General features: G+C 42.5%; 1 protein-coding gene across 2 annotated transcripts in view; it reads right to left on the minus strand.

Moving 5' to 3' along the window:
- Positions 1 to 909: 909 nt before the first annotated feature.
- Positions 910 to 14,460, minus strand: part of MARCHF6 (membrane associated ring-CH-type finger 6) — a 75,903-nt gene continuing 62,352 nt past the window's right edge. For both annotated transcript variants that reach the window (XM_040630553.1, XM_040630552.1), the window contains exons 22-26: positions 13,809 to 13,943; positions 7,622 to 7,711; positions 5,250 to 5,382; positions 4,056 to 4,191; positions 910 to 1,272 (exon numbers count right to left, since the gene is read on the minus strand). In XM_040630553.1, the coding sequence (XP_040486487.1) occupies positions 1,182 to 1,272; positions 4,056 to 4,191; positions 5,250 to 5,382; positions 7,622 to 7,711; positions 13,809 to 13,943 (585 nt within the window). In that variant the 3' untranslated portion in view covers positions 910 to 1,181. The remainder of the gene's footprint in view (positions 1,273 to 4,055; positions 4,192 to 5,249; positions 5,383 to 7,621; positions 7,712 to 13,808; positions 13,944 to 14,460) is intronic.

Genomic DNA, 14,460 nt, shown 5'->3' on the forward strand with positions numbered 1-14,460 from the left:
TCAAGCCAGCTTCCTTCTGGACAAGTAAAATCAAGTTGGTTTTATTTGTAGTTCTGTTCTGTAAACAAAAAGCTCTGGAAACTTTGGGATTTACTTATGGAAATCTAGGAAGAATGTACTCCCTAATCCTCACCCAATGGTGCACTAACCAGCAGGACCAGGTGTTCTCACCAGTCTTCTCTAACGGTTTAAGACCACAAACCACATCTACATTTAAGAAACATCTCCATGTGTTCTAATTCCAGTATGACGCATTGTTGGTGATGTTATTTTATAAGACTTGTGATCCTGCAAGACTTTTGGCCACTGCTGCCAAAAAGGAAAAGAAGACAGCTGTGTATGGAAAAGGCGGGGGCGGGGGGACTAAAGGGAACTAATGAAAATGTTCTTGTGGAACATTTGTGGTTTTCTCTAATATAGACATGCCCCTAACAAGCACAAAAACCCAACCCCTAATGCTGATCACTAGGAATATTAAATTATCAAAATTAAAAATAATTTCCTCACCTAGCACAAGATACTATACAATATTATAAACACAGACACATGAAAAAAAATCAGGCAGTAGAAAATGTACAACAGCTTTGGTGTTATACAAAATAACTTCCAAAAACGACTGACAGTGAAGCACAGAGTTCATATTCTCTTACCACAGACACTCCACTGCTGATTTCTACTTGTTTCCTTTCAAGTTCTTGGTAAGGTCTGAACAGCCAAGAAAGACAGAATGTACAGTCTACTTAATAAGAACTGCTAGGAACACCACGATACTGCGCTCCAAAAGACGTCATTAAAAAGTCTTGCCTCTGCACTATGGCTCTGTGGCACGTTTCCTGTCAAGATCACAGCAGGTCCAAAATAAAGTGACAACTAGATTTAATAAATTAATATACATTTTGCTTAAAGATGTACAATGCACATTCTGTTTAATCCAAGGTTTTAGGGTATCCAGGAACTTCTATTTACACATGTACAGATCTCAGACAGCTATGATGTCGGAAGATGCAGGAAGGGCAGCAGGGCCTTGCACTGCTGCTCTCTGAATGCTGAGAACACAAGTCAAATACAGTTAACTTAAAAACAATGCTGAGAGATCACTGGGAAAAATCTCCAAAGAGAGAAGTCCACAAAAAAGGACACGTAAAGGCAAGGGGAAGGTCAAGGTAGTTGAGACAACCACTTTATTCTTGGGACGACTGTGGAGGTGGCGGAGATGTGCCTTGTTTGCCAGATTTCCGTTCATAATTCACGAGGCGTTGGCCCACAAGGTATCTAGGTTGTAAAAACAGGGTGGTTACTCTCTTATATGATCTTATATATTTAAACATTCTTCCTAAGAGCAGCCAGTGATAGTTTTTAAATGCAAATCAGATCATTCCCACTTAAAACCCTTCAATGGTTAGACAGGTAGAAGGGGACTCCAGAATGAACACCTGGCAAAAGGCACACAAGCAGGCACCTCACAGTGAGGTGTAGGCCGGTGGAAAACAGAACAGCAAACGTCGGAAGGTCTCAGATGCTGGGCAATGGAGCACATGCTCTGGTCCATACGTTAGGGGTTCTCATAAACTCACACACGCTTGGAGGTAAGGCACATAAGCTTATTCAGGGGATTTATCTGTTACAGATGTTTTATAAAACAGCTCAGTGAACAGATCTGAAGAAACAGACTAGAAATATGACCTTCAGACAGAAAGCTAGGTAGGGAGCCAAGCAGACTGGAAAAGCTCTAGCTCTAGAGAAAAGTAGAAATCAAAGGGCAAAGTTTTCAGTAAGTTCAAAGGAGAGATGGCAGAGACGTGAGTGTATGCAAGGGACAGAAGGCAGGAGGTTGTGGCCCAAGAACAGAGCTTTATATGCTGTGATGAGAGGGAGGATAGGGCAAAGGGCACAGGGCTGCAGACTAGAGACAGAAGTGACCATGGCTGGAACGACAGACAATACACCCCCAGGACGACAGCAGCAGCTGTGGGGAAGCAGTGGTGTGCCTCACTCAGTGAGGTGATGGCCTGCAAGCTGACCCTCAGAGAACACTGGGTGACCAAGCTGACGATGGCAACAAGCTCCAGGAGGCCGGAGTGACAGGTGCCTGTTTGGAGTCAGCACTGCACACTCAGGAGTGCCCTGTAAGTCCTTAGCCACCGGTGCAAGTGTGGGAGAATGAAGCCAGCCCGTGACAGGGTGGCCCGGGAGCTGGGTCTTTAAGACCCAGTTGACTCATGAGTAAAGTAAAAACAACAGTACCATGTCCCATGATCATGGTAAGAAACAGAAAGCATACAAAGGCCATGGCAACAAAGGCCTGGCTTGTGCTAAAGACTCAGGGCAGTAACTTTCACTCTTCACCATTTGTTTTTCTATCTTGATTTCACCTACCACTTTTCTGCCAACAAATACTAGCCTAATGAGATATTTTGGCAGTTCATGCCAAGTAGCTTAACATGTCACTTTTTAAAACATTTCACTAATCCTACTGCTTCTTCATCCATGATCCCACTATTTAATACTTTCTGTCTTACCAATTCTCCAAAAGTTAATTACTCCTTTCCACACTGTTCCCCAACCAACCAGTGGATTTTTAAACTGTGAGGATTTTATACATGTTTTAAACAATGACAACTGAATAGACTCTAACATAATACACATAGTTCTACCTGACAAACACGTCTTCACAAAACATACCATGTCATGTCAAGAATGGGGTTAGCATTACGGCAATGAAAAAGCAATAAAAAGCAATAGTAACTCAGTGGCAGAAAAAGGAGACTCTGAACCCATTCCCACTTTCCCTAATGCCCCAGCACCCTCCCGTGCTGCAGCCGGCCCCACGCGCACCCCACGCTCAAACACTGCTAGAGATCAGGGAAACAATAGCACCCAAGATACGGCCTCCAGAGAGCCTGCACTTCAACAGTTTTCTCCACGAAGGAACACATGAGGAGAGAGAAAAGAGTGCACTGGGCTGCAGAAAATAACAAATAAGAAAGGCTGGGAGAGGGGTGGGAAAGGATACTGGGGCAGCCGAGCAGGGCGGGGGACGTGCGCCGAAGAAAGCAGCAGAAGCCGAGGCCGTGTCGTTTGCCTTCTGCCTGCAGAAGGTACTCGGCGGCCTAAACAAGTGCGGTGACACAAACTGACACTCATCACTGAAATCCCCCCTCTGCTCTTCCGTGGTGGACGGAATTTTATACTCTGACTGCCTAAGTGTACTTGTATTTTTACTGCCAGTAAATGCTCTGGAGAAGCCTTAAACACCCTCAATTTCATTCTTAAAAATATTACTCTTAAGAATCCTCAGAGCAAATAAGGTGACCATATAATCCTCTGTCTAAACTGGGACACTCACAAATAAACAGGGATGTTGTTAACAATGACACAAGACGGCACGTGGACACTGGGACTTTCCAGGCAAACCCAGATGGGGAGTTATAAACTCCCTGTCCCTGCTGGACACCATGAGAGCAGAAGAGGACTCGGCTTTCTGTCAGAAAATGGAAGGTCAGAGGGCAGTTATCCAGCCCAGGAAGGTGTTTCCCTTGGCCACTGTTAGTCTCTCACTGAGGTCAGGTCACAGAGTGTCCCCCAAACAGAGGCCCTACAATACTTCTGTAGGGGCCTCACAGCCTCCCTCCGCAATGGTCAGAGTGACCCAGTGGCCCCCAGCTGCAGGCAGGGCTGAGGCAAGCTAAGTCCTCATACAGGCTTCTTATTTTTATACAAAACTATTTAATATACTGTCAGACCAAAACATTTGGCAACAGACTAAAAACTAAAAACTATTTGGAACAGGCATTAAAAAGTCTTCCTCTCCCAATATCTCCCAGTACTTTCATCTAGATAAATGACAACTCTGTATTCCCAGTTGCTTGGCCCAACTGAGTCCTTGATAATGCTCTCTTTCATATCCTACACCCAATCTGTTAGCAGATCCTGTTAATTCTACCTCAAAAAATATCCAGAATCTGAGCACTTTTCCCAACTATGATTTATCACATTAGAAACAAAAATTAATAAACAAGACCTCTTAAGCTAGATGAATGGAAGTATAGACTTACTTGTCATTTTTAATGTGCTCATAAAGGCGCTTGAACTGGCGGACCTGGAAGGACAAGATCCCCATCAATACCACAACCATCAGTAAAAATGGATAAATTCGCCGATGGACCAAGTTTTGCATTTCCGCAGTAACACCTGTAAAACCAAAAAAGAAAAACTCTAAGTGTATGTGGAAGGACAGTGAAATGAAAATATGTTCTTCCCCTAGGAAGAAGGGACTGGTGGTGCTTAATTAAAACTGAAACTCGTGTGTGAGATGGAGTGAGGCCTGGAGTGAGGCCAGAATGCAGCAGTCACAGCGAGAGAAGCCTCGTGAACCATGCTGAGGAGCGGGACTGTGCTTTCAAGGCCACGCAGGAACCAACAAGAGGATGTTCACTAAAGAGGAACAATGAGACTCATTCATAAGAAAGGTCACTGTGGAAAGTGAATTAATGGTGGTGGCTTCAAATCAGGGAAACCAAATAGGGGGCCACTGCGGTTAAGGTGAGAGCCCAGGGGAGAGGTGAGGATTAGAGAATGAGTTTCGGAGGCTGGGTCAGTGGGACTTGGGGACCATTTGAGTAGGGAAGGCAGAGACTCAGATGACACAGATGACCTAAAAGGTTTCTGACTCATGCAGCCTGTTGGATGATAACACTAGCCACTGAGAGAGGGAAATCAGAAGACGACGACTTGGGAGGGGAAAACATTGTGTGTATCATTCTGAACATACTGGGTTTAAGGTCCTGTGAGGACTCTTCAGCACACAATTGATAAGATAATATCTAGCTGTTGAAGTATTACTAAATACCATCCATCCCCTCTTTGTTCTTCCTTTTATGGTAAAGAACATTTTGATGATTAAATATAAAAACACTTTCCCTTGATTTTACAAGTATGGGATCATAGCACTTCTAGTCAGGAGAAGACAATCTGAAGGAAATCTGTTCCTATTTTGGGGACAGTGTAAATGTTAATACTTTCTCACCTGCCTAGAGAAAAAAACTATACCAAAGAGCTTTATGATTCTCCAAATCTTGCCCTAAGTTGTCAAGTCTAAGAAAAACAGTCTTCTGAAATCACTGTTTTAGCTAGATTTATCTTTACAAATTAATCATATGGAGCCAGAAAGCCTATGATACTGGAAGTGACAATAACATAGCGATGTTCATAAAGACGCTCTCTCCAGCTCCCCCGCCAGCATTACCCACCTAGTAAAGGAACGACGCCGGACGCTATGACGTAAGGTACGCACAGGGAAAGCAAGAGCACAGAGATCACTGGCGCTGCCAGTTTACGAATGATATAGTGAAGGTCAATGTTCCGGATGCCATTTGCATAAACCTGAAACATGAGGGAGAAAATTAGAACAAGAATACAGGACAAATTCCTCCAATTAACAGAGCAATCTCTACTGAATCCAGGACACAAGGAGTTGAATCTATTGGGTTACTTTTCCCAAAGTCAAGACAAATTTTGAAGACAAACATAAGTATGGTGCTCACAAGTTTTTACAGAAATGCATTTACTTCCTTACATTTTGTAGTTAACTCTGCTAAGGGATGAAACAGTCAGACGCCAGTCTAGAATCATAAGTGCACTAGCCCTACAGCATGCAATGCCAGACACATCCAATAATGTTCGATGAAGGCCACATAACCTGAAACCGCACACACGTCTTGTGTACGAGTGATCTGTACTATTACTCAAGACTGCATTCACTTTATCTGAATATAAGAAAACCTTATCAACAGGAAACATGTTTCTGAAAAGCCTGTATAAATGAAATTCTGACAAATCGAAGATAATTTATATAAAAATTTAATATGAAAGAATTCTATAATTTTTTTTATTTCAAGAATTTCTACAACATTTTTATAATCTTACCCAGAAAGTTCTAATGAATAGCACTTCAGAGGAAAGAATGAATGGAAGCGGGAAAACTTTGGGAATAACGGAAAATAAAGATGGTGTGCAGAGGGGGACAAAACTAAAGATCACTGTTCCTGTTCTCTCCCCAGCACTTGAACTTGTCCTGGACACAGTCAGAGTACCGTGCCACTCAACGCACTCCCTCAGGAATGGGCCAGAGCATTCAGATGTGCATGGCAACCCGCTTAACCCTCCAAAGGCATGCTTACAATCCAAAGAAACCTATTTAACCCAAATGCATTTAAATCAATGCAACAAGGCATCCCAGTGTTTTTCAACCCTTTTACTCAAACCTACACATATGTAGGAGGAAAAAAGGCATCAGAGATCAAAATATTACAAAGATCAACAATGTTTCACAGCCTCCAACTGTGATTAAGCCCATATTCTTCACACTCCTTTGCAAGGGCCAAAGTCTCACCTGGAGACTCCAAAGTGGAGAGATGCATGTGAACAAACAGCAACTCCCGGCTCGTCCTACTCCCAGAAATCTCTGAGTGCAGGAATTTTTTTGACAATTTTCTTATGCATACTGAGCTAATAACTACTGTTTTTATTTCCTATACATCAAAAGGAGGTGTACCTTTACTGCCACAGAACTGTTAACACCTAATTTATTTGGCACTAACCTAAGGATAAGAGGGTTGTCCACAAGTACATTTTCTAGACAAGTAAAACTTAAAGAAGTACTAAAATCTGTTATGTTAGTTATTTTAGATAGAAATCTTCCTAAAATGAATTATCATACTTCCCAGCCTTATTATTGTACAGAAGCACAAACTACTTTTTACAAGGTTATCGACACAATGATCAAGTTATCTGACAGTTCCATAATACAATAATAGACTTAGGTGCCATGCAGCTAGAATACTCCCAAACACCTCTGCTTTTTTTTTTTTTTATTAAGATATGTGTTTTTATTTTTTATTTTTACTATTTTTTAAGGCTCTGGGATATATTTTTTTTAAGTTTTTATTTTAATTCCAGTTAGTTAATAACATACAATGTTATATTAGTTTCAGGTGTACAGTATCAGCTTTGTTTTTTTTTTTTAATTTTTTTCTGCCCTGTATTTTAAAAAAGATTTATTTATTTGAGAGGGAGAGGGCATGTGCACGAGCGAGAGGAGCAGAGGAGAGGGAAAGAGAATCTCAAAGCAGACTCTGCACTGAGCGCGGAGATGGACACAGCGTTGGATCTCACAACCTCCTGAGATCACGACCTGAGACAAAACCAAGAGCTGGACGCTCAACCGACTGTACCACCCAGGGGCCCCTGCCCTTTATTTGTCTCGAACAACAACCTCTTTACTCTACTACAGATTTAGAAAACTGAATACCAAGCCTACGTCCGAACTCCTGCCCCAGGAAAAAAACACATGTGCTAATTTTTGCCTTTACTTTAGACAGGGTTTTAGGGACTTTGAGCCACTGGTTAATTCAGATAAGGGAAGTTTTAAAAGAGTGGTTGGTGAAAATTCATGGCGATAAAATAGCGAACAGTCTTCTTTAAAAAAAAAAAAAGTTATATATACTTATTGGAGAAAATGTGTAGAAAACTCAGAAAGGTGGAAAAATGAAACGGAAGAGCCCCAGCGGCCAAGCACCACCTCTGCCACTCCCAGGCTCTCCTGAAAGCTGACTCTGCTCACCTGCTCAATTACTGTTTTCAACCACCACTGAGGACCCATCAGTGTTATAGCTGCAATGATTTTGGCGTGCAGGACTCCAAGTGCCCAGTCCTAGGGAAATAAAACCATTTAAGATTTATTTACTTATTTGAGAGAGAGAGAGAGAGAGAGAGAGCAGGGGGAGGGGCGGAGGCAGAGAAAGAGACAAAGTAGACTCCCCACTGAGCAGGGAGCCTGATACTACGATACTACTGGGGTCTGATCCCAGGACCATGAGATCCTGACCGGAGCTGAAATCAAGAGTCGAGAGCACTTAACTGACACAGCTACCCAGGCACCCGGGGAAATAAAAACCATTTAACAGATTTTCGTTTTCAGCAATAAACCCAGCAGAGAGGCTATACAATTTTCCTGCATATTTCATTTCAAAACATAAGTTCTGCAGGATTAGTAACAATTTTACGGAAGACTAACATACACTAGAAAATCCAGGGAAATTGCCGCCCCCCTTCCGCCCCCGTCACCAGAGCTCAATTTCAATGTTTCTAACAAAACAAATTCTAGTATCTCTCAAAAACCTACGTTACTTTTCCAAGAGAATTAGGAAATCTGTCAACATTAATGGAAATCTCAATAGGCAAATATATAAAACAGGGACGTGATTTTATTTCATCAAACCATCTTAGGCTGCCGTGTTGGTTTTAGCCAAGTTAATTAGTCAAAATAAGCCTGTGGAGCCATGTTTGGCCTAAAGAAACTATCCCAAAGGCTCACAGAGAGCTTCTAGCTCTAGTACTGCTGAACTGTTATTAAAACCTCCATGGCCACACCATGCTCTCCACTGTGCCTCTGGCCTGCCCATACCAGCACTCTACCAGGCAGCCAGAGTAATCACCACTGCCACCCCCCCACCACCACATGACATGTTAAAGCACAAATCAGACCACCTGAGGTCAATTCCCTGCTTACAACCCCAAAGTCCTCAACATGGCACACAAAGTCCTTCATAGCCTGGTGTCTTTTTTTTTTAATGTATTTTTAAATTTTACTTATTTTTGTAAAGATTTTATTTATTTGACAGAGAGAGAGAGAGAGCCACAAGTATGGGAAGTAGCAGGCAGAGGGAGAGGGAGAAGCAGGCTCCCTGCTGAGCAGGGAGCCCAATACGGGGTTCAATCCCAGGACCCTGGGATCATGACCTGAGCAGCTGCTTAACAACTGAGACACCAGGCACCCCTTAATGTATTTTTTTAAAAGGTAACATGTAACACTTAGATCCATTCTTACATAAAACCAAAACCTTTTGTAGAGAAGGCTGGAGTCCTCACCAGCCCAAATCCTGATTCCTCCCCACCAATGACCACTGCTAACACTGGTATGTACCCTCCACATTTTTTCCCCTATGCATTTATCTATATCTACACATATACATCCCATGGAAAAGATGTGGTATCATTTTTATATGGATTTTGCTCATACGGTTTTCCTCTTTTTTGTCCACCATCTTGAGGCTAATGTTCTGATTCACTGATTAGGCTGGTCAGTATTGTGAGCATCTTCTTCAAATGGGGTCAAAGGTTGATGCACGCTCTGAATTCTTGCACATCCTAAAAATGGCTCTTCACTCTGACAGACGAATGGCTAATGACATTTTGCCTGGGTATAGGAAGCTTGGTTTTTGTCCCTTTTCTCTCAGCAGTCTGTGGATGCTCTTCTGCTATATGGCTTGGGGTGCTACAGAAAGTCCATTACCAGTACGATTTTCTTTTTTGAAGTTTGATTTCTCTTTACTTTTAGAATTCAGAAATCTTACCAAGATATGCTCAAATATGTGTTTTTCTTACCAGTCTCATCTCAATGTCCACTTCACCAAATCTGATGAGCCCTTTAACCTACAGAATCAGGACTTTCTTCAGTTAATTTTTTCTATTTCATTCCATGCTGCCTCATTTCTGCACTCTGGAGCTCTTACTAGGGGATGCTAAATCCCCTGGATATATTCTCCAAGGCCCTTACCTTTCTCTTCAACTTCCTACTCATTCAGTTTTGCTCTGGGCTTGGCAGTGGTCTTCCAGGAGCCCAATCTGAACTTCAATGGTGACTACCCACATTTTTTTATTAAAGATTTGATTTGATCGATCGATCGATCTATCTATCTATCTATCTATCTATCTGACGGGGGGGGGGACACAAGCAGGGGGAGTGGGAGAGGAAGAAGCAGGCTCCCAGCAGAGCAGGGAGCCTGATGCAGGGCTCGATCCCAGGACCCTGGGATCACGCCCTGGCCGAAGGCAGACGCTTAACGACTGAGCCACCCAGGCACCCCCTACCCACGTCTTTAATTCATCTACTGAATGTCTGAGATCCACACTATACAGCATCACAGTTTCACTTTGTTTTATTGCCATTGTGTGTGTGTGTACACACATACTCCCCTTGATCTGCACTGTATGCTCATGGCTCGGTGAGCAGTTCCACGTCACAGGGCATGTGTTCTGATTGCTCTGCCTGACCTTTCTTTCTGTTGCTGCTGTGCACCCTCTTAGATAAACCACTTGGTATTTTTCTCTGCAGGTCTGATGAGGCTCAGGTCAGACTAAGTATAACCTAAAGGGCTGCAAAAGGACCTTTTAGCCCTTTAGACCTTTGGGAGAGCACATGCCAGTCCCCTACTGAGAACATGGTGAAAGCCTCCCTGCCGCTTCTGTCCTGTCCCAGGATCCCCGGCAGGGAAGATTCGACCCACAAATTCAGCTTTCTCTTGGCCTTTGGGAGTCTAGAAGGCACCCAGGTGAGGTTCATGTTCACCTGAGGAAGTCCACAGACTGCTCAGGTTCAAGCTCTTTCAAGATCCACTGATATATCCAGTCCTTTCCCACAGGACAGAACACACAACACTAGTTTCTCTGCTAGAATTCCAAAAGTCAAGTCTCCCATAAATCTATAGCTGCTTGACACAGGGATGGCAAGTAGCTTAAAGTCAGGGATGAAGACAAAGCAAACAGTTCTTTCAAATGTTAGAGTTTTATCCAGAATTTTAAGGATACCATGCTTCATATATCCATCTACGACTTGTATTTTTTTCCTACTTAAAAACATGTCTGAGAGCTATCTATAGCAAAACATACAGCTCTACTTCACTCTTTTTAACTGCTGCACTAAGTGCCAAAGTAAAAATATATCACATTTCTTTAGTCATTTCTGCTGATGGACATCTGGGTTGCTTATAATTTTGACATTATAAAAAATGACAGAGTGGAAACAGCCTTGGTTGCGCTTCCTGCACACATGTAAATGTTTCTTTGCAGCAGATCTGGAAAAGTGAAACTGCTAGGTCATAATATATAAATATTCTTAAAACTGGATAGTTTCCAGTTACTCTGCAAAATGACAATGTTGGGTACTGTCAAGACCACCAAGGACACACATGTAACTGTGCAAGCTGCATTTACTACTCACTGCACTGAGGAAGAACACAGTATGGGGAAGTTGGGGTGCTCAGTAAGAATGTTAGAAAAGCTCATTATAGTATTTCAGTTTGTTTGAAGCGATATGAGAGAATTTAAGGAAGCAGGGCCTTGTTCTATGTCAAATCCTTTAGAAAGCGAGGTAATCTATATTGGGTATCTTACTGAATCTTATCCAGAAGCAGGGACTGACTGAGGCTAAAACTGTAGTTGGTAATGAAGCAGCAGCCAGCGATGTCAGCTGGGAATGGGGGGTTGTTTTCTCACTTTTGTGATCTGACAATGCTCATGTTTTGCCTGTGCTGAGACATGATTATGATAGGGACTTGCTTTTGTCTGGCTCCATCACGGTCACAGAGTGGTCTCGTGTGATGCTGATGTTCTGTGCAATTATTTCTGCCAGACAGGAGAACACCAAGGCCTACCTGATGATGCCAGGCCAGCTCCTGGACATCAGGGGTTACCTGCTCTTTTTCAGTGCTGCACACTGCATAACATCAAGATGCAAACACTTCCTATTTGCTGCACTGGCAGTGATCACTGGCTTAAGGCAGCATCTGTCCTACTTCCATAGTAAAGTTGTGTGTTTTCCTTTGGGATATCAAGTGATCTGTAAGAAGACATTCTGCCACCATTCAAATAACTACTTCTGCATTGCAGTGCTGTTGAAACATGCTTACAAACTTTTCTCCCATCAAGTGGCTAGCGTCTATAGCCCCTTCCCTTGAATCTGGGCCAACCGTTGTGCCTTGCTTGTATCCAACAGAATGTAGTGAAAAGCAATACTGTGGGAATTCTGAAATGAGGTCATAAAAGGTGGCCCAGCTCCTACCTTGTTTGCTGGGACACTCATTTCTCTCAAGTGCAGTATAAGAAGAAGCCCAGCTCCCTTGATGCAACCAAGCTGTGAGGAAGCCCAGGTACATCCAGGAGCTTCACCTGACTGCCCAACTGGAGTGAAACCAACAACCAATGTCATCCCTCACAGGTGAGTGATGACGCTTCCAAAGGATTCCTGCCACAGCTCCCAAATCACACTTGGCTACTGAGTCTTCCCAGCTGAGGCCCCATCTAACATGCAGCAGAGACAAATCAATATGGCCTGTTTTAATTTCTAGCCCGCAGAATCTCTGGACACAATAAATGATTGTTTTAAGCCACACAGTTGTGACATAACTTGCTAGGCAGCAATAGTAACTGAAGACCCATCGGCTTTCACCTGATGGGTTCCGTATCCACTGACAATCCTTGCTGGAATCATTTATTTTGTTAACTATTGCAAAATAGTGATTTTCTAAATCTGTTAATGCCTCTACCTTTGTTAGCTGGCATTATTATGTAAGAAATAGCTTTCCTTCAATCCCTGATACTACCCGACTATACTGCAACACAGCTCTTACACAAAGACATCACATGTGCTTAATTATTTCCCTTTATTTCTCACTTTCCTCTCCGAGTCTGATCCAGAGCACACTGGATTTGAGGTAGTTCCATACGTATGTCTCACTGTGTGGTCTGCCCCCTCCCTCCTTCTGGACTATCGTCTTCCTTTCTTTCTTTCTTTTTTTTTTTTTTAAGATTTTATTTATTTATTTGACAGAGATAGAGACAGCCAGCGAGGGAGGGAACACAAGCAGGGGGAGTGGAAGAGGAAGAAGCAGGCTCATAGCAGAGGAGCCTGATGTGGGGCTCGATCCCATAACGCCGGGATCACGCCCTGAGCCGAAGGCAGCCGCTTAACCGCTGTGCCACCCAGGCGCCCCTCGTCTTCCTTTCTTACCCACTCCTCTGTACTCTACTAGGTTGGCCTAGACAATGTCTCCTACAGAAAACCAAATCCCAACTCCCAAAACCAGAATAAATACTCTCCCACATGATGCCGCAGCAACCTGTGCTTGCCCCAGTCACAGAGCAGCCCATCTGTTACCTGTCTGGCTGGCCCACCAGCCTGTAAGGTGCACAAGAAGTTCCTGCACTGGCCTCATTTCCATCTGAGTTATACAATACAGGGTTTTAGCACACATTAGAGCACTAACATAATATGTGCTGTTAAATGAAGTTTGTGGAGGCTCATCTGGAAAGTAGAGGAAGGGAAATACAGCCCACATAATTTTCATTTCCAGTAAATCCACCATCATATACAAGAGGAAACAGAAACAAGGCTGAAAAGCCTCTGAATGACTGAAGTCAGTGCCTAGCTCTTTCCCCTAGGATCTCTTAAGAACTTGAAGTCTATGATGCTAATACCAGGCTCTAAATACTATAGAAAAGTAGTATTTTTCTTCCCAACCAGCTTTAAGATCTTTGTTGTGACCTATAAGGTTCCGTCAGAATGCTCTTTTTAATAAGCCTGTGACTTTGTGGGAAAACATGCTGTAATTATTTAAAAAAATGTAAGTTACTGCTTAAAGTCTCAAACCAGAAGAAGATATCTCACCTTAACTAAAAAGTGGAAAGATCAATGCATGTTAATTTGTATCTCTAAATATCAGGTGAAGCCTAAATGAAGAGTGACATTTTAACCTATAAAGAACTTTTAAAGGAATTATATGACCTGCATATTTTGAAGGTAATGGATTAAAGTGTATTATTTAATCGATTTTATAAGGGTTCCTACAATAGAAAAAGTTAAGGAGTCTTTCTAAACAAACTGCCTATAATCACTCAAAAAAAAAAAAAAAATCAAGGATTTTTCTGATTCCAAGTCCACAAAGAAAAATGAGAAAAAGTCATGCACTTACCTGCCATGGGTAAAAAAGAGGAGTCTGATCCAAGGGAACCCTCAGGGGAGCAACAATAACCAGCTCAAACAGGAGCCCCAGCAGGAGTGGGACAACTCCCGCCAGCAGCACAGCAACTATCAAAGTCTTCATGATCTATTAGGAAACAAGGCCATGTCACCAGTGTCTTTCTGATATTTAGCTAAACTCTCTATTCCATTTGGAAATTTATTTTTCTTCTTTAACCTGATGCTGAACAAATATTACCTCACATACATTTTATGTTACACCATTAAATGAAATATGAATGTGTATATACAAGCTCAAGCTATAACGAAAGCATGAAATTATTATGCATTTTTGTTATAAAATTCTAAAAATTTTATTTTATTACACAAAATAACCAGGCGGCTGTGCTGTTTTTCTCAGTCTCATTCTCAGGAGTAGCCTTTTGTTTGTCTAAAAAAAGCTGATTATCGAAGCTCCTATTCCAATGGCGGCCAACTCACAGGCTGACCTGTGACCCCTGAGGTGGACTGGTATACAAAAAGGGCTCTGCATAACCCCAGTGAAAGTAATTAATCAATCTGATCAAATTGGCTCCCTCCAGAACCCTCTATGGTCCAACAGAACTCACTATGTTGACAGAAATGTCGTATTATCTGTGTTGTCA

This window comes from Ursus maritimus, unplaced genomic scaffold (genome assembly GCF_017311325.1).
Source record: "Ursus maritimus isolate PB19 unplaced genomic scaffold, ASM1731132v1 scaffold_15, whole genome shotgun sequence".
In the NCBI taxonomy this organism is placed as follows: domain Eukaryota; kingdom Metazoa; phylum Chordata; class Mammalia; order Carnivora; family Ursidae; genus Ursus; species Ursus maritimus.